Source organism: Aspergillus pseudonomiae, assembly GCF_009193645.1.
Source record: "Aspergillus pseudonomiae strain CBS 119388 unplaced genomic scaffold BDV37scaffold_27, whole genome shotgun sequence".
Taxonomy (NCBI): domain Eukaryota; kingdom Fungi; phylum Ascomycota; class Eurotiomycetes; order Eurotiales; family Aspergillaceae; genus Aspergillus; species Aspergillus pseudonomiae.
Window position 1 is genome coordinate 214354 of NW_022476019.1, and position 18760 is coordinate 233113.

The following is an 18760-nucleotide window of genomic DNA, read 5'->3' on the forward strand; positions in this document are numbered from 1 at the left end:
TGGAAATACGACGGCCTCAAGCCGTACCTTCCGTAATAAAGCAAGAAATAGCGCCAAGAGGCAGGCGGATCTTGGAAGCGCATGATCTATCAGATCGAGACTCTAATCACTTAGAGCGTTCCCAAAGAGGCCTCGCACGACTAAAGGCCCAACGGGGGGGATTCTTTGTGCATGATCCCTGAAACTTAACTGCGATATTAGGCAAGCTATGCGCCACCAGTGAGGCCATTGGGCAGTTTGGGAGATGTTCCAATCGATGTTGAGATTTCCACACGCAGACTACAACCCACTACAGTCCGTGTACAACCTGGCGAGATGCAATGGTGATGTGACCCTGTGCTCGTATTTACGTATCCTCCTCAGGGGGTGAAATTGACGCAGCGTAGGATACCCCCACTCTTCAATTTCTCAACACAATTCTCACCACAATCTGTCAACCTTCTCAGATCTGTGAATCTGTATCCTTCATCGTCGGTATGGCTAACGAGCGATTGGAACTGAAAGAAGTGGGCTCGGACCGCACCCCACATGTGGAGGCAATGCCTGATACGAGGGAATGTCTTATTGACGATGTATCGAAGGACGTCAGAACTGGATTCACGGTGAACGACCAGAGAGACATGCATCGGATGGGTAAAAAACAAGAAATGAGGGTTTGTATCCAGCCTGCCTGCACCTTTCAAGGTACAGCACTAATGCTTAAAAGAGGAACTTCCGGCTTATCAGTACCATTGGCTTCACCACATGTATCATGGGAACGTGGGAGAATGTGCTAACGTAGGTACATCTACACCTGTCAGAAACTAGCTAACCTGATGCCAGATCAACCTCCCAGGGTTTGAGGACCGGCGGGCGACCATGTCTGTTTTGGTCGCTGGTGTGGGCATACTGCGGACAGCTTTTTATTGTCCTTTCTCTGGCTGAAATGTCCTCTATGTAAGTACGGCAATTTAGCTTTCGACTATAGGGCTAATATAGCGCACATAGGGCACCTACCGCAGGTGGCCAGTACCATGGAGGTAGTCTATCCCGGACGACAGAAAGTGTGAAGCTGAAGCTCCTTACTAGTGGGTATCTGAATTCGCTCCTAGGAAATACCAAAGGTTTCTTAGCTATGCCTCCGGTAGGTGTGCGAAAGCTGTGGATGTCATTAAACTGACCATGCGTACTAACACATGGGTTTACTATAGGATGGCTTTCGGCACTCGCCTGGCAGAGCGTTGTGGCATTTGATACCTATTTAACCGGAACAATGATTCAGGGCATGGTCTTCTTGAACAATGAGACATATGTGCCTACTCGTTGGCAAGGAACCTTGATTGTCTCTGCAGCGTCAATTGGCATGAGCCTTTTTAATATATTTGCTGCAAAACACCTTCCACTTGCAGAGGGCATCTTTGTCACGTTCCACTTCTTCGCATTTGCTCCAATTATAGTCACTGTACTTGTCCTCGCTCCCAAGGCAAAGGCACAAGACGTATTCTTCGGGTTCAAGGATCACGGAGCTGGATGGGAGAACCCATCTTTGGCAGTGATGATAGGACAGGTGTCCCAAATGTTTACTGTTATGGGTGAGCGTCCTAACTTCGCGCTTCAACAGGCTATTGCTGATTCTGTCCTACACCAGGCTCTGACTCGGTCGCACATATGTGTAAGATCTTCCCATTACTTAGTATGGGAGCTCATGAGTGGCTAATTATATCACAGCTGAGGAGATTGAGAACGCTGGTGTTACAGTTCCTCAATCCATGATCCTATCATTCTTCCTCAATATGCCATTTGCCATTGGTTCAGTTCTGACATATCTATTTATAATGCCCAACATGCAAGAAGCCCTTGACTCTCCTACTGGTCTACCATTTATCCATGTGTTCTCTGAGGCTACGAAGAATGTAACCGGTGCAAGTATCCTAGTTGTGGTCATCCTCCTCTTATTCTTCATGATCACTATTAGCTGCATAGCGTCAGCATCGCGACAGACATTCGCCTTCGCTCGCGATAATGGCCTACCTTTTTCTGCCTGGCTTGGAGCTGTAAGTTCCTCATAGGTTGCAGTAGTTGGTATATTCAATACTGATATCGTGAATAGGTCCACCCGACACTCCATATCCCCGTCAACTCGGTTATCATAACATGCGCCTTCTCACTCATTATGTTTCTCATCAATATTGGTTCTGGAGTCGCAATGAACGCCTTGCTATCACTCTCGACCAGCCCTCTCATGGCTACATATATGATCTCCATTGCTTGTGTTATCGTGCGCCGTATAACAAAGTCTCCACCGCTACCACCTTCCCGTTGGTCGCTTGGTCGATTCGGCATGCCAATAAACATACTAGCCCTCGTGTATGCTTTGTGGGCATTTTTCTGGAGCTTTTGGCCTGTAAACGGAGAGGTCACTGCGGAAACTCTGAACTGGGCACCGGTTCTGTTTGTCGGGGTCATGGGATTATCTGCAGTATTGTATTGGCTGGTTGCGAGGAAGGTTTATGAAGGCCCTGTTGTGAAGGTAGAAGGCCGGAAGTTCCATTAACTACTTCCCAAGCTCCAGCTTCACATCGAACAATGTCCTATGCCAATGGGGTGTTGAACATGCAGGGAAGGCATCAGAGGAGGAAAAGTACAATCCTTGATCCAGGTTTCATATTTGCGTGTGTTCCTAAAGAAATTCGAGTTGATTACTACCAGCCGACTACGAGGAGGACAGATAGAGTATCACCAATTCTTGTGACTTTATCGCTTTTACTCGAGTAGTTTTGACCCGAAATGGTGAATATCTTCGGGCTCTCCATCTTTCAAGACCCTACCTTACAAGTCTCTACATATGCTTGTCCTTCTGTGCGTCAATTGTTGGTACTCGATGCTCTGTTATATTTCAAACACCACATACATACCCACTGAATAGTTTAAAAACATAACCCTATCTTCAATCTCATATATAGGGCTGCAGAACACTAAAAGCATTAACTTCACTAGGTACAATTCTTTCAATAAAGGGCTATCCGCAATTCAACGGGGTCAGATAGACGAGGAAGTAGATCAGGGTACCATGCAATATTCACCGACATCACTTTCCAGAAACCCAAGGCTCACTATCACCAAACTTGTCGACAGTGAGACCCGCCCTCCCAGGGTCTTCGAACCCAGCTTCCAACTGTCGAGCGTAGGAAATCTCGCGCAGCCGTTGAGATTCTCTCGGGGTTAATTGCAGCTAGTGAGATTCGCGATTCAAGTCAGCTTCCGTGGTACCTTACACTTAGCTAGAGAAGCATCGACTCTGCTGAACTTACATATATCTCCACACCAATAACATGAAGAAACAAGGCGAGCCAAAATGCCATCCCGAAGTTCAAGTTCATGGCGGTTCCTATTCTGTCCGCATCGCCATTAAAGTCGCCCAGGACAAGGGCATTCTGTGCCGGCTGCGACCCGTTGTAAAAGCTGGCACAGTCGGGGTAGCGCTCGAGTGTTTGTTCTTTTCCGATCATGAAGTCGATTTTGTCGCACGGTTGTGCCATGTAATAGCTCGGTGAGATTGAGATGATGGTCGTTGATATGATGAGGATTATGCGCACGGTGATGATACATCCCATCTGTGAGGAGACGATGTTTAGTAGGTTCGCAGAGGAGGTTTCTTTGGAGAAAAGTGGTCTTACATAGAAAAACGCCCGTAACATCCAGGCTCGATGTTGTTCTAGCTGTAGTCGCTTCACATTGTAGTATGCCATGCCAATGGCACAGGTCGATATAATCACCAGAAGGCCTATGGCGGCTTGGGTGGGAATGAGTCCTCCGAAAGCATGTCTTGCAATCATGAAAGTCCCAACATGCGAGAGCAAGACCAACAGGATGATGATATAACCATTGATGCGGTGGAACAGTATAACCCTGTATCGGATGGTTGGGATAAATTGGAAGAAGGCAAGGAAGGCAGCGGCTGACATGATATTAGCGACTCGATTGAAGACATTTCCGTGTGAAGATGCATACGAAGTATACAACCGAGGTGTAGGTATAGTCCTACGTATCCCCGCCCCTTATAGTAAAAGCACTCCCCGGGCGCTGCATTCTCGCAAAACGTGGAGAAGTCTAGGAATTCCAGACGAGCAAGCGTAAATCCCATCCAAGCACCGCCGAAGATGAAGACTGAGATACGGTGAGCGTCTTGTCGTTATACACACGCGGGTCGCAAAACGGGACATACATAGAATGAGGTTATACCCTTTTTTGAATCCCAAAGTGTTGTATAGCTTTTCGAGCCAGCGGGGCCTGGCCTTAGGAGTACCTGAAGGAACACGGTCCATCGTTGATAATCAAAGATGAAGTGATTTGTAGAAGCAGTGAGGGAGTGTGATATTCCGGAAACTGCTTTATTTATATGTTCTAAACCACCTATTTATCAAGATGATAACGTTTCTATCAGGTTCAATTTTTGAGTTAACAAGATTGTTGAAGTATTGAGCTTTAGGCACCATCGTAACTCCTAACTACTGGATCGAGAAAGGTTTTGCGCTTCCTGATCATGAATGTATCTGGTCTTCCATGTATATGAATGGATATATTGAAGCCTACCTAACTAGAATATGACGCTATATATAACGACCAACCACGACGTGGGCAATCTCTTAGTCAGTATGAGCCATACCAAGTTAGGAAATGTATTGCGCCGGGCCAAATGGTCCAATGTTTTCTGGACTTTGTTTCAACCTTGGCACCAGATCCATTGTACCTCGTATTCCGTGGACAACCTTCACAGCCCCACGATATGGTCTATGTAAGGGCCACAAATGATCCTCTGAAGGGTATGAATCTGGGTCTCAATCTATGTTCGGTGTGCAATAGAGTAGAACAAAGCATTTGATACCATTCCTCTTGATGCAATGGCACGAATCGCAGGAGGCTCGAAAGGCTGTCATGCATGCCGGAGGCGCAAGAAGCGTGTGAGTGGCATTCTTAGGCTGATACTGAGCTGTCCCACTGAACTATATCAATAGTGCGACGAACAGCGACCATCGTGTGGCCAATGTCTGTCGCGAAACACTTCCTGTCCGGGGTATGCGCGCGAAATGAAGTTCATAAATGTATCCTATCAGGACAAATGTCGTTCCAGTCAAGCGGCACCGGAGTCTAGTTCGACCACGGAAGTCAGATCCCACAGTCGAAAGGTTGATAGCTGGTCAGAGCTTGCGGTCGCACATCGCGTGTGCAGCAGTGGGCTATCCTCCCATGCCCTTACCCTCCAGCGCTCTGCGGTTGCGTATTACTGTGGCGCATACTTCCATAACAATGTCATCCAAACGGGGCTAGACGTTTTTGGAAAGTCGAGCTATATCGACTGGATGGCCTTTACTCCTGACCTCGATGTAGACGAGCCGAGTTTGAACTCAGCTTTATTAGCCCTTGGTGCGGCTCGAATGGGTCACCTTTCCCAGGATCCTCGTTTGACTCGGATAAGCTCAGAATCATATTCCCAATCACTAAGACAGCTTCACAGATCCATTCAGAATGGAACCCGGGGCCTCCGAGACGAGAACCTAGCAAGTATGATGTTCTTGGCAATCTATGAGGCAGGGCTTCCATCCTATTAGTAGTCGTGTCGGTGCTAACAGCAGGCCCTCATTACAGATTCTAGAAGGATCCTCAAGCAGAGGCCTGGGTTGGGCGAGCCATACCCACGGGGCCCTCTCATTGGTTCACTCACAAGGTCTGGACACTGAATGGTCCCCGGCGAGACATAGACTGTTTGACGGATTACGGCTTTCTGCTGTACGTTCTGCGATGTTGGTGTACAACCCCAGGACTAATTTGCTTCATTTCAGATGATCCACTGTATTGGAACAAGGAAGCCCACATACCTCGCAACGCCGGAATGGACGTCTCTTCCCTGGAAGGGGTATAAGAAGGAACCGAAACAATACTTACTAGACCTGATGGTGGAAATTCCAGCTTTATTGCAGATGATTGACTCGGCTTTTAACGCGTCAGATCTTCCTCAGAATTTGCGAAAGCTGTACACAGTCTGCGAGGAATATCTGAGCCTCTCTGCACGTCTACGAGCCTGGTATGAGGCATACAAAAGCGACTACCCTAGCAAACTATACTGGGAACAACCTGCCAGCTTTCAGTCAAGCCACACCATCGCACAGGAAAGTTTCCCCCCGACAAGCATCTATTTTTCTGACTTTGAGACGGGTCATATTTACCTACTATACTGGACCTCTCATGTCCTTCTCTGCAGCAATCTCGGTATGCTATATGTGAGCTGTCTAACGAAGGCACCCGAGGGGAGTCGGCCTCCGTTCCCTCCGTTCCCTTGTAATACACAAGAGATGCAAGAAATGGCCGTTAACATTGCCAAATCTGCCGAATACTTCCTTCAGCCAAAGACAATTGCCTTGGGTGCTGGTGCGATCTCCTTTCCGGCGTCAATTGCATTCGGGTACTTGGACTATTATAATCTCCCTGAGCGCGACTGGTTCTACCAGATCTTTGAGTATACTAAAATGTTTGGTATTGATGTAGGGGCTTTTCTTGAAGCAGTTCCAGCGGAAACAAAACTGCACCTTGTGGCGTGTTAGCTCCCTAGTCATTTGCGACGGTCGCATCTGCTTAAAACCAGAGTCTTTCTTCCCGGGCGAGGATAGGGGCACATACCTGTTGTTTGTAACTGGATGAGCGATTCCATGATTGAATAGTAGTGATTTCGTTTACGCCTGCTCGCAATGTTCGCTTCGTTTGTAACACGCCACGAAAGACATTAAAGAAGTCCTGGGCCTCTAAAGAGTGTATTTGGAGCCACCATTAAATACCGTGTAGTATCTCGCGCTAGACAAGCTTATTATATGTACAGGAGACATATCAGCAATTCACAAAGCCTAGATGAAGCACCCTGGCTTCGCCAACCACTCCGCAACATAATCGAAACACGTCACAATAGTGTCCCCAAATTCACCCGGATAGGACTCGCACTCGGTGCAAGTGTTGATGGTGTGCTGAGCTCCCTCGACGAAGGCAATCGCAGTGTCATTGCTGATGGCATTAAGGTGGAGCTTCTCAGCATTTAAGTACTCGTAATGACCAGTCATGCCCATGGTTAGAAGAGGTACGCGAATACCCTGAACGGATGCATGTGGTGCTGTCTGGCTCGAGGCATAGCCAATGCCCTCTATGTTGTCTGCCTTGATGTTGAATTTGTCGGTGACGCGGATGGCAAAGGTAGATAAAAATCGACGGATGGTGGTCTTCAGCGCCCCGCTCTGCCAGTTGTTGGAGTAATCCTTAAAGTTACCGGGGACGCGTACAGAAGGGACAATTTACGTTGTGGTGCCGTTCTTACGGAGCAAAGGCCAGGAATATGTGGTGTGGTGCAGGTACCGGGTGTCCTGGGCAAAGAATAGATTGTTGAATCCAATATAGAGTGAAGCTGGGATAGTCAGGGGCTCATCGTCACCAAACATTCCCTTGCCGGCCTCGAGTGCCTTTAGGCGCTTCTGGGCATACTGTAAGATGCAGTTGTTCCGTGCCACGACACCCTGTTGGAACCGGTGTTTGAAGTCGGCGGTGTAGTTCGACTGGGTATTATTGTTGAATCCGTTGGCAGGGTTGTAGACACTCAAGGATTGGTTCAACTTAGATGCATCGGTCTCATCCTCGATCGCAGGGTTCAGGCTCAGTAACGCCATAGTCGAAAGACCGTAATTGGCATCTAGCAACATTAGGCCATCAGCAGGTTCAAGATTAGCCATCGCGTCGGAGCAGGGGTAGATCTTCTCAGCACCATTGCAGGCTGATACACCGTTCTCCGCGATGTTTTGGTATGCTGCCATCATTGCGCCGCCGCCGCTATGGCCGAGGATAACAATCTTGTCGATGTCGGTCAGGTTGCGTAGCCAGGCCATACCGGTGTTGATTTCTGCCATCATGTCCTCAAAGTTCAGGTCGGACATATATCCATACTTGCTAGCTTCATTGTTGGCGCAGAAAGTAGTGAAACCGCGCTTAGGCAGCTCTGTACAGGCCACAAAAGCAGTGTAGTCCTGCTCCGCATGCATAACGTAGACGGCGATGCGTGATCGTGCGCTTGCAGAGTTGGGCTGGTAGAGAGCACCGAGTGTGCCAGTCTCATCGAAATCTTTCAGAAGTGGCAATTGCCCATTGGAACTGGTAAATGCGGGTTGGGTAAAAGTCATAAGAGAGGACAGAGCAGCAAGAGCTGCTCCCTTGGAGAAGACCATTCTTTGTCAAGGAGAGTAAATACTCGAATTAAATGAACACAGGGAGAATACTAGATCTGCTCTCAAAGGCTCATATGTATAGATTCTTAGGGGCACCCTTGGGTATTTATCATGCATTCTGGGGTAAATGACAGTCGAACGAGATTACCGTCCGCTTGCGACATTATCCGGAGTGACGCGTGTTGCTACTATGAGACGTAGGAGCAACACCAGAGCGCAGATCAAGTGGATCAGTTAAATTGCTCTATTCCCCTTATAGCAAACGGGGTATGATATTGGCCTGAAGAAGGGCAGCAAATGGACTAACTTGTGTGAGGAATTCGTATCTTTGATATGATCTTGGCTGTCTTCGCAGATATTAGATGCTGTACAATATATAAGACTGAAGACTGTTGATCCTGTAGACTGAAAATAAGTCTAAGTAGTAGAACTCTTCCGGTAGCTCCCAGGGGATTTGAGAGCATGCATGGCTTTGCTATGTCAACTCGCGAATTTAAACAGTATAGATATGATTCCTCTTCGGGCGACTTGATTCATTATCCACGTACCTGACCAAAGTACCAACTCTCCAACGCGCTCTAGAACACGCGGTGTGAGCAATCGTGGGGCTGTGTCTGCCAGGCGGCACGGGGCGTGTCTAAGCTCATTTCCTGTTTCTTATTCTGGAGATTGCACTCCAGTAGAAGTCGAGTAGCGCTAGCATGGTCAAGATCTGCGTAACATCCATGCCAGTGGGGTAAGTTGCCGAATCGCACCACAGATATGCTTCTAGCAGAAGTGGAATCAAGGATTCTCGAAATTGTACTCTGCATAATTGAGAAAGCGGACCGCATTTGACTGCCGAATGAGGATTAGTCTCCACCGAGTCAGATCCTTATCTCCGGCATCTGACGTCCTGTAGCCAGTATCTATCTCCGAGGGGAATCTTCATCAAGCATCATGACCCCATAACATTTATCCGTCTGATATCTATTGAGTTCATGGGTTTCTACACAGCAAGGAGATACTGATATTATCGAACTGTTGCAATACAATTAAAAAGCACGAAGACCTCCCTCCTCTATATAAAGCAGTGCCCAGTCTCCATCACCAATTACCTATCCTCACTAATAGCTATGGCTCTGCAGCCTTGACCACCAATATAATGACGCGCGTCAGCTTCATCACTGACCACGTGAGGAGATATCGTGTTAAAAGCAGGGTTACCGTCAATCTTTAGGACGTTGGCAGGGTCTATCACCACCACTTTTCTACCTGCGTCAAGAAGGCGGCGGGTATCCTCACTAATGATTCGCTGGGCGACATAGTTTAGGGAATAAGTGTCCTTGAACGAGAAGATAACGGCACAAGCATTACTGTATCGCCCATACTCGGGGTTGGCAGAGGTCGGAGGGGTGAGGTCGCGCACAATAGCGCGAGTAAGGCGTTCAGAACCTGCGAAACGGACTGCGCCTCGCAGACCAAAGACGGGCACCTCCTGCTCGCACTCGTGGGGTTGATCGGCGCCGCCGGCTATGGTCATGGTCCATGTACGCACGGTGGCTCTTCCAACCTGGCTGCTGTCCATCATGTGTAGGCCCATGTCGGATGAGAGCTGCTCAAACATTTTGACACCTCGGACACTGTTGCCACGCTCGTCTAGTTTCGGAGAGAAGACGGCAATGCCCACTTGGCCGGGCAGAGTGCCGATGATACCGCCGGCCACGCCACTCTTAGCGGGCATGCCAACCCTGGACACCCAGGCCCCAGAGGAATCGTACATGCCACAGGTAGTCATGACGGAGAGGACTTGGCGGGCGCTTTCGTGGGGCATAATCTCCTCTCCGGTGATAGGATGTACGCCGGCATTGCCAAGCGTTGCTGCCATTATAGCGAGGTCACGCACATTGGTTTTGATAGAGCATTGGCGGATGTACCCGCGGACAGCCTCTTGTGGATCACACGAAATGATGCCTGCTGCCTTGAGCATGTAGCAGATGGCGATATTTCGATTGGCGTCCTTAAGTTCAGCCTCGTAGACTTCCTCATCTACTTGCAGCTCCCGACCTGCCAGTTTGGACAATGCCTTCAATATGCGATCCACCCGTTGCTCTGCCGTGGCATTCTCGCCCACCACCATGGTGTGGGAGGCGATAGCACCGGCATTGATCATGGGGTTCATTGGTCGATTTGTACCAGGTTGCAACGACAGCTTGTTGAATGCGTCGCCCGATGGTTCCACCCCGACCTTTTCCAAGACACGTGGCAGTCCGGCATCCTCAATTGCCAGGGCATAAACGAAGGCTTTGGAAATTGACTGGATCGAGAACTCGACCTCGTCGTCCCCGGCCGAGTATAGATTCCCGTCTACCGTCGACAGCGCTACGGCCATTTTGGAGGGGTCCGCTTTCGCCAGCACATCGATATAGCTGGCAAGGTTTCCGGACTCCTCTGGGCGGGCCTTTTCCAATACCTGGCGAAGATAGTCGGGGATAGGAGACTTCATGATGCTATTGCAGAGTTATGAAGGAGGAATGGTCTGGTTTGGGTGAATAAGGTTTTTTTGACTTTGGTCATTGACGCAAGCGGCATGTGGCAGCAGCCTAACTTACGCTCAGCTCAACCTACGAATTTTTTGCCGAAATCTTGGCCGCTTGGCGTTTTGCGATTCAGCTACGCCTGCCACGCACTTTATGGTTAGTAGTGTGGAAGGAAAGCATACGTTCGTAGATGGTATAATTATTAGAAGCGGTACAATACAGCAGGACTAGTATATTGAGAGTGGTAGGGATCTTTAGCACCGAGCTAGTCAATAATACAGTGGAACCTAGTTCATTAATCATAGTTAAATGTTAGTTGGTACATCTGGCAACCTTATTATGGTCTGCATCAAGCGAAGAACCAATTATTCAATTCTCTGGAATTAGTTAATAGCAGGACATTGATCATCTGGCTCTAAATTAATCCTGCTTAACCTTACTAGTATATGCCGATTGTTCACTACCGCAATTGCACTCTCCACGCAACTTTCGTCATAAATTCTTGGATATTCCATGTCGATCCAATAATAAAATCCATGGCACAAAGTACTACGGATTCTTCTTCAGAAATAGTCGTAAATTGGCTATTTGCGTGTGGTCCAAGCGGAAACTGCCGCCATTCGTTGAATCGGATGTAGTTGAGCCAGGTAATTTATATATGCGCTGCCTCCCGCATGCCTTGAAGATGTTATTTTGTAAAGTAGATATAGGTAATATAAATTAGCCCTCTAGTTGCCCACTAAATAAATTGAGCTTTTCGGTACTTTCAGTGTTTCGGTTGATGAGTTAAATTAAGATTTTGAGTCGCGTCAGATCGCAGGTTAAGTCCACGGTGGTTAGGTATAGGGAGCTACGTACTCCGTAGTAAGAGCTGTTTACCCACACAAAACGAGCTGATCAGGCAGAATGGCACCGGCTAAAGTCCCTGCTGGGTCCGGCAGTTATCCATTCTGCAAGTAGGGCTGACCGACTTAGCTCTTACCCATGACCATCCCTGGATAGTTGGAGAGGGCCCTTTGCAGTGTCTAGTATAATAGGCTTACTTCGCTTTCTTGCTGGAACGTTGAACTTTATAAGAGCATTTGTGCTCCACGGTCCTAGGACTGAAACAACGGTGGCTCTATAGTTCCGCCTAGTCGTGTCAGATTAGTAGCCGAGCTGGCTGTTCTAATCCTCAATTTCCCGGCTCTTCATGCCGTCAATTCTGCCGTACCAGAGTTCAATGTAGTCTACTATCCAAGATGGATAGTCGTTAAAAGCCTTTGCTTTTCGTGTTTCTTTTCTTTCTTTTCTTTTTTGTCCTTTTTTTTTTTCAATCATCAGTCCTGGCGATTGAACTACATTCTTTGATAGATTTTCGGTCTTTGCATCAGTATGAAGTTCCAGCTTGCGCTTGCCCTGGCGGCCGCGCCTATAGTATCCGCTCACTATTTCTTCCCCAATTTCATTGCCAACGGCAACTTCACCGAGTATTTCGAATACGTACGCGAGGATACCCAGGGCTACATGCCTTACAAGGGCGGCTACGACAGCACTGACTTCCGCTGCAATGTTGGTTCACAGGAGTTTGCCAGCAAGACCGACGTCTACAAGGTCAAGGCCGGCGACACCATTGGCTTCGGCACCGATTTTGGCGCGTTGATCGAGCATCCCGGACCGATGCAGGTCTACCTATCCAAGGCGCCTGGGGACGTGAGCGACTATGACGGGTCCGGCGACTGGTTCAAAATATATGAGTTAGGCCCGACATCGTTCGGCAGTGATGGCATCGAATGGGGAGTTACAGGTAGATCAAACTTCACTTTCACCCTGCCCAAGGAGACCCCTGCCGGTCAATACTTGGTTCGCATCGAGCATATTGCCCTACATGGTGCCGGTGAGTGGGGTGGCGCGGAGCTCTACTTCAACTGCGCGCAGATCGAAGTCGAGAGCGATAGCACCGCTATTCCCCAACCCGTTGTCAAGATCCCGGGAGTTTATGATGGCTATGAACCTGGTATTCTCTTCTACATGTATCGCCCTTATTGGACCAACTACACCATGCCCGGGCCTCGCGTATGGCCGGACGGTGGCTCGAATGTGGTCAAGGCTGATGGGGTTTCTGTCGCCCCGTCAGGCTCCTGGTCTGCATCGGCTGTGACTGCCACTGTATCAGAGTCTGCTACCATCCACGGCGTCTCGTCTAGCTCGGTCTTTTCTTCCACAACAACCGGGGTGACTGTTGCAGAACCGACGACATCTTCAACGCCCGAGCCCAGCCTCCCGGCCAGCAGTCCTCTTACCTCCCCAACTTCCTGCAACCTTGAACCGGTTTACGTGACTGTGACCGAGACGACCACCGTAACGACTCAGGCTAACATCATACCTACCAGTAATGCGTGTGGCCCGCAAGCAACCGTTACCCTTACCGTGACCACCACAACCATCATCACCCCAAAGGCTACTGCCGCTTAGACTGGCTTTGCAAACTCGTCGCATGCTTGGAGAGAGGACCTGTATTCCTACCTGATAAACCTGAATCACGTATCCTGTCTTCTTCACGTGGTCACGATGGTTATTGCTTGTGTCAGGATTCCCAGCGGGATCTTGCTAGACATTTCATGAGAGAGGTTATTCGGTTGTATTTTAACCACTTCGCCAGCTAGCATAATTGAATGTGTTTCCTAAGGAATCCACGTTTTTTATTCCCATGGCATGCTCTTGTCAACCCTTGTCGGATGGGAAAGAGAGGCGTTGCTGGTTGCAGGTCATAGAGAATATGGACGAGCTTTCCAGATGTTTGACAAGACAGATCACAATCTACGAGTTTGAATCAAGCAAAGGGAATATTACGTTGACTCTAGTGTCACCTCATGACTCATGCCTCTTGTGTTTATCGATTCCGGTGTTTGATGCATGCAGCTATTCGTTCTAACCGAGGCATTAGACCTTCCTATATTTCCGCTTGAGTACCCTATGTTCTCTTTTCTTCTTTTTCTTTTCTTCTTCTTCTTGTTTTTCCTTTCTCGGTATTCAGGTACAAAACTTCGTCTTTGAATAACGCATAGATCAGATTTTACGACGCACATGATATGCAATTAATTAACCGAGAACTCGGGAGATAATAGCCCGAGACAAGGCAAGCCCCTCACACGCGACATGGACCGACAAATGCCTTCAAATACGAATCGTTGAACTCACACTCACATGTGGAAAGAACACCTCTGGTTTAGACAATATGGTGACACCCGAGGAACAGAAAGTATGCGCGACCGAGACAAAAGTCCATTGACACATCTATGACCTACTAACACGTCTCACCAGGTCATCAATTCCCTCCAGGCCAACTGGATCTGGACACCAGACTGGGTTGATTCGTCGCGAGTTAATACCACGGGGCGAATTGTCCATTTCAGCCGTGAGCTCGACCTTCCGGAGCGTCCCACCCGCGCGCAGTTGCATTTTTCTGCGGATACGCGATATAAGCTCTATGTCAATGGGACCCGTGTCGCTGTCGGACCAGCGCGAAGCAGTCCGTGGATCTGGTATTATGACACTCTCGACATCGCACCTTATCTCAACCGTGGACAGAATGTGATTCGGTTCGTGGTGGTGCGATACTTTGCATCCTCGCGCGGCGCAATGCCATTTGAGAGGACGACCTTGCCGGGACTCACGGTAGTCGGCCGTGTAGAGACAGGCAGTCATGTTGTGGAACTGGATTCGCAGAAGGGATGGCAGGCACAAGTGGATGAGAGTATCCAGTTTCCCATGGGTCTGATAGATGACGGATTTCTACACGTAAGCTGGGTTCATCCTATAGTCCTGAAGGCTGCACTCATTCACTCGTTTTGACAGATATACGAACGAGTTGCCCCAACTATCTATAGCCCAGCAGTGACCCCAAGAACATATGGGATCAAAACGCTAAATGGTGATCTCCCACCCTGGCGTTTACGTCCACGCGGAATTCCAATGCCTGATCAGAACTCCATCGTTGTGAACGTGATACGCGCCTGCGAGAGTTCTATTAGTGCGGACGAGTGGGCATCTTGCTTATCGGGGAGTGGGCCATTGACCCTTCGTGCACGTTCTTCGCACATGCTGGAATTGCAGGCCGATACACATTCAACTGCGTTCCTCCGATGGGCTTTTCAAGGTCTAACTAGCTCGTCGCAGATTACAATGAAAGTGACGTACTCGGAAGGGTACGAGCTGGAGCCCCGTTCCTATCCGTTCTTTCGCAAGAAGACCGACCGGCTAGATGCAAAGGCTGGTCATCTCCTTGGCCCTTACGACGCGGTCACGTTGGATATTCCTGACACGCACACCGTGGTGTATGAGCCTTTTTGGTTCCGAACATTTCGCCTTCTTCGGGTCGAGATCACTGTGGGAGAGGAGCCGGTCCGTATCCTGCCGTTGGAAGCGACGCAAGTGAATTATCCCCTCGCCGTCAAGGCCAGCTGGGCCGAGTCTGGCGATGAATACAGTGAACGGATATGGGACGTGTCAATTCGCACCATGCGAAACTGCATGTTTGACGGATACTCGGACTGTCCATTCTATGAGCAACTTCAGTTAGTCCATTACCAGCCATGTCATTCCGATCGTATTCGGGGAGAGGTTAACATTGGCAGATACTCCGGCGACAGTCGCGCCGTCGGCTTGTTTCACTATTTACTCTCGGGTGACGACCGGCTGATGCGACAAGCTATCACAAACTTTGCAGCTTCAGTCACCTTTGAGGGTCTCACCCAGTCGCGCTTCCCCTCTCACGTTCCTCAGCTTATTGCTGGCTTCCCGTTGTATTGGGTCCTGCAGGTGTGCGATCACCATCTATATTTCGGCGACACTCGCTTTGCTCGTTCCTTCCTCCCTCGGATCGACGGCGTCCTCGACTTTTTCGACTCACATATCGATAATTTTGGCCTTGTAAGCGGGCTCCCCGAGGATGTGTGGCAGTATGTCGACTGGGTCACGACCTGGGGTGCGACGGAGGATCACCCTGACAAAGGGGTGCCCACCTCTGGTCGCAAATCAAACCGACATACGTACTTCAGTATGCTATACGCTTATGTCCTCCAACAGGCTGCACAGCTTGTGCGCGACGTTGGCCGACCGGGCTATGCCGAGGAGTACGAAGCACGGGCGAGCGCGCTGCAACAAGCCGTTCGAGCGCACTGTTACGACGGACGCTTCTTCACCGATTCCATGGCCAACATCGCTGACGAATTGTCCTATTCACAACATTGCCAGGTCTTTGCGGTCTTGTCTGGGACAGCGCGACCGGAGGATCGGGCTCGCATTCTAACCGAATCGTTCGCGGACTCTCGCTTCGCAAAATGCTCCTATATGATGCGATTTTATGCACTGCGTGCGTTGTCTCTAGCTGGCGATCAGGTCTACGACAGCTTCTGGCCCCAGCTGTGGGACCCGTGGCGCAACATGCTAGTCAACAATCTGTCAACCTGGGAAGAGGATGATGTTCGACAGCGGTCAGACTGTCATGCGTGGTCTAGTGTGCCCATCTACGAGTACTGCACGGAATTGGCTGGTATTCGACCTATCGCACCAGGGTCAACTAAAGTTCTCTTCAAACCGCGCCTTGGACTTAGTGACGCAATACAGGCCAAGGTTGCGCTGGGTAAGGACAATGTTGCGACCGTTTCATGGACCATCGGAAGTGATGGCGAGAAGAACGTCGAGCTACGACTCGAGAAGCCGGTCAAAGTGGTTAGTCGGCTACCGGGAGGACTTGAGGAGGAGCACGGTCTCATCGACTGTGTAAAACTCATTCACAAAGCTCAGCAACATGCATAGAGAAAATCGGGGTAGCGTCAAATAGATTAAGAAAGATTGCATTTGTGATAGAGTTGTCGGACTATATCCTCTTACTCTGTATCATGATTTATGCGTCTGTCTTCGAACCAGGTATATCAGGTGACGAACGTTGTATCGTATTGTTACAAATATAAGTCTCCTTGAGTGATGGCGGACACTACAATGCTGTAGCATAATATAGCGACATCAACGGTATATACTCTGTTTAGTACTAGTACGTACGTGCTTTGTTCGGCATCACTATATCTGACTACTATAAATAGATTTTCAACTTGTCTAACTGCATACGGTGCCCGCAGCCCTTTGAGTCAGTCCGAACATACGAAGTCCATTTGCTTTGTAACGGCAAGAACCATACTTCTCTTTCTTTCATCTCCTGCTTCGTCTTCTCCACCTGTATTTTTCATATTTTCTTCTTCCTTCCGAAGTTGGCGGCGCCATTGGTTTCCTCGGTCTTATTATCTTATAATCCTGCATCGCGGTCTTCTTGTGCTTGTCACTCACTCACCTTTCCCCAAGATGCAGACAGCACGACTACAACTCGTCCGTTTAACAGAGGACCATGTGGCTGGCTACCATGCTATTTGGTCCGATCCGGTGGCCACCCGATGGAGCGCCCATGGCCCATGCAAGACACTGGACGATTCGCGACAGTGGATGTCCAGCTTGTTACTCGAGGAAAACCCCGTTGGCGAGAACTATGCGGTACTTCTCCGACGAGATGTGGATTTAGAAGCCTTTTCAAACCAGCTCCAGGGGAGTCAAGAAGGCACCGAAGATAACCACACGTATGATATTTCGGCGCATGGTGGGTTTATCGGATGGGTGGGCACATGGAGAACGGATCCGCTCCCAGAGCTGGGCTTCATTTTTCACCGATCGACCTGGGGGCTGGGATTTGCAACGGAGGCATTGAAGGCGTTTGTGGAACTCTTCTGGTCATGCAAGCCGCAATTCAAGGTGTTGGAGGCATATTGCGATACGGAGAATGAGGCGTCTGTTAAGGTCTTGCGCAAATGTGAGTTTGAACTTGTCGAGGTGACAAGAAAAGATTACGTCCTTCCTTGGATGACACCACCCGAGCGAGATACAATGCAATTTCGCCTGATCAGAACCGATGATTCGGAGAAGTGAAGGCATGGCTAGGAGAATCATGCTGCGAGATACACTGAGATCCCTTGGAAGAACTGACTTCATGGGCAATTCCACACGCATTCCTACACATACCGATTGGCGCGGCCCATGAAGAGAATGGAGGCCTTTTCTGATTCAACTATCCTATGAGATTCGGCTATCTCTTATGGGCGTGCCTTAGGGTCACGGCACGAGAGTGTAACGACGAGACAAAGACTTTGAGACTAGGAAAACAAAAAGCCTTCCAGCTATTGCACCCGTTTTTCTAAGAACCAATTGACAAGACAACTCTCTCAATTCTATTTCTGCTCCCAATCTGATACCTCCCCGGAACCTGTTAACTATTGGCGGGCGCCTGCGGTCTTCTCCTAGCACCCTTCACCACTTCCCCGTGCCACAAGATCTTCCCAGGAATATAGCTTCGACTCAAGATCCGAGATAATCATACGTAGGGGACTTATCGGTTCGTATGCCCTTTCGAAGTCGTCAATAGTTTGGCCCAAGCTATTTAGGCTTTTTGAGGTGCCGTAATGCTGTATCTTGTTGCAGTTTGAACCAACAACAATTCTCCACAATTACTCGCCACCATATCCTGGGTTCTATAAGACATTGTCATCAGTATAGATACACTTAAGATCAGAGACTATCTTACTTGGTAGGGTTCTACACCGTAACACCCTTTCATACTCATCTATACTGCTGGCATTGAATTCCTGTGCGGGATATCTATCCAATAGTAGACATTGTTAGCCTTCTTTGAAAGTAGGTCAAGCTTAACATAGACAATACATACCTGGTATTTGTCTTCTTCAGACAAATTCGGAACCATGTCCGAAAGGCACCGGATAAAATGAAGGGCATGAGCCCTTAGACTAGATAGCCAATATGCCACCAGAGTGTAGCCCACCGCGGAGAGTTGTCACAGCGCAGTGGTTGTGAACACTGGCACCTTTAGTAGTAGCTATATAACGTGCGATCTAGGCACTTTTTGTCCAGTTGGGATCTTGGGAATGAGCGTCTCGAACACCCGTTTGTACGGTACATACAAGAGTG

General features: G+C 49.0%; 8 protein-coding genes across 8 annotated transcripts; 5 read left to right on the forward strand and 3 right to left on the reverse strand.

Moving 5' to 3' along the window:
• Positions 1 to 476: 476 nt before the first annotated feature.
• Positions 477 to 2533, forward strand: BDV37DRAFT_293564 (amino acid transporter; the record flags this gene model as incomplete). Its single annotated transcript, XM_032089446.1, has 8 exons — positions 477 to 653; positions 707 to 777; positions 823 to 936; positions 988 to 1008; positions 1092 to 1123; positions 1191 to 1571; positions 1708 to 2033; positions 2090 to 2533. The coding sequence occupies 8 exons, from the start codon at positions 477 to 479 to the stop codon at positions 2531 to 2533; spliced, it is 1566 nt and encodes a 521-aa protein (XP_031942202.1).
• A 534-nt stretch (positions 2534 to 3067) lies between these two features.
• On the reverse strand, positions 3068 to 4304 carry BDV37DRAFT_282417 (uncharacterized protein; the record flags this gene model as incomplete). The annotated part of the gene is made up of 5 exons (XM_032087046.1): positions 3068 to 3211; positions 3291 to 3593; positions 3657 to 3937; positions 3991 to 4146; positions 4205 to 4304. The coding sequence occupies 5 exons, from the start codon at positions 4302 to 4304 to the stop codon at positions 3068 to 3070; spliced, it is 984 nt and encodes a 327-aa protein (XP_031942203.1).
• A 420-nt stretch (positions 4305 to 4724) lies between these two features.
• Positions 4725 to 6631, forward strand: BDV37DRAFT_103189 (Zn(II)2Cys6 transcription factor). Its single transcript, XM_032078218.1, has 4 exons — positions 4725 to 4940; positions 4995 to 5567; positions 5626 to 5766; positions 5820 to 6631. The coding sequence occupies exons 1-4, from the start codon at positions 4881 to 4883 to the stop codon at positions 6576 to 6578; spliced, it is 1533 nt and encodes a 510-aa protein (XP_031942204.1). The 5' UTR covers positions 4725 to 4880; the 3' UTR covers positions 6579 to 6631.
• Positions 6632 to 6875: 244 nt separating this feature from the next.
• BDV37DRAFT_293566 (uncharacterized protein) lies at positions 6876 to 8542 on the reverse strand (the record flags this gene model as incomplete). Its single annotated transcript, XM_032089447.1, has 2 exons — positions 7318 to 8542; positions 6876 to 7254 (listed from the first exon to the last, which is right to left on the reverse strand). Exons 1-2 carry the CDS (start codon positions 8232 to 8234, stop codon positions 6876 to 6878), a joined length of 1296 nt encoding a protein of 431 aa, XP_031942205.1. The 5' UTR covers positions 8235 to 8542.
• Positions 8543 to 9197: 655 nt separating this feature from the next.
• Positions 9198 to 10767, reverse strand: BDV37DRAFT_103196 (glutaminase). The gene has a single exon (XM_032078219.1). The coding sequence runs from the start codon at positions 10717 to 10719 to the stop codon at positions 9328 to 9330; it is 1392 nt and encodes a 463-aa protein (XP_031942206.1). The 5' UTR covers positions 10720 to 10767; the 3' UTR covers positions 9198 to 9327.
• A 1360-nt stretch (positions 10768 to 12127) lies between these two features.
• Positions 12128 to 13073, forward strand: BDV37DRAFT_271108 (lytic polysaccharide monooxygenase auxiliary activity family 9 protein; the record flags this gene model as incomplete). Its single annotated transcript, XM_032084672.1, has 2 exons — positions 12128 to 12901; positions 12981 to 13073. The coding sequence occupies 2 exons, from the start codon at positions 12128 to 12130 to the stop codon at positions 13071 to 13073; spliced, it is 867 nt and encodes a 288-aa protein (XP_031942207.1).
• An 897-nt stretch (positions 13074 to 13970) lies between these two features.
• On the forward strand, positions 13971 to 16552 carry BDV37DRAFT_293568 (putative rhamnosidase B; the record flags this gene model as incomplete). The annotated part of the gene is made up of 4 exons (XM_032089448.1): positions 13971 to 13994; positions 14057 to 14533; positions 14591 to 15309; positions 15370 to 16552. The coding sequence occupies 4 exons, from the start codon at positions 13971 to 13973 to the stop codon at positions 16550 to 16552; spliced, it is 2403 nt and encodes an 800-aa protein (XP_031942208.1).
• Positions 16553 to 17092: 540 nt separating this feature from the next.
• BDV37DRAFT_282423 (GNAT family N-acetyltransferase) lies at positions 17093 to 17707 on the forward strand (the record flags this gene model as incomplete). The annotated part of the gene is made up of 1 exon (XM_032087047.1): positions 17093 to 17707. One exon carries the CDS (start codon positions 17093 to 17095, stop codon positions 17705 to 17707), a length of 615 nt encoding a protein of 204 aa, XP_031942209.1.
• Positions 17708 to 18760: the final 1053 nt, after the last annotated feature.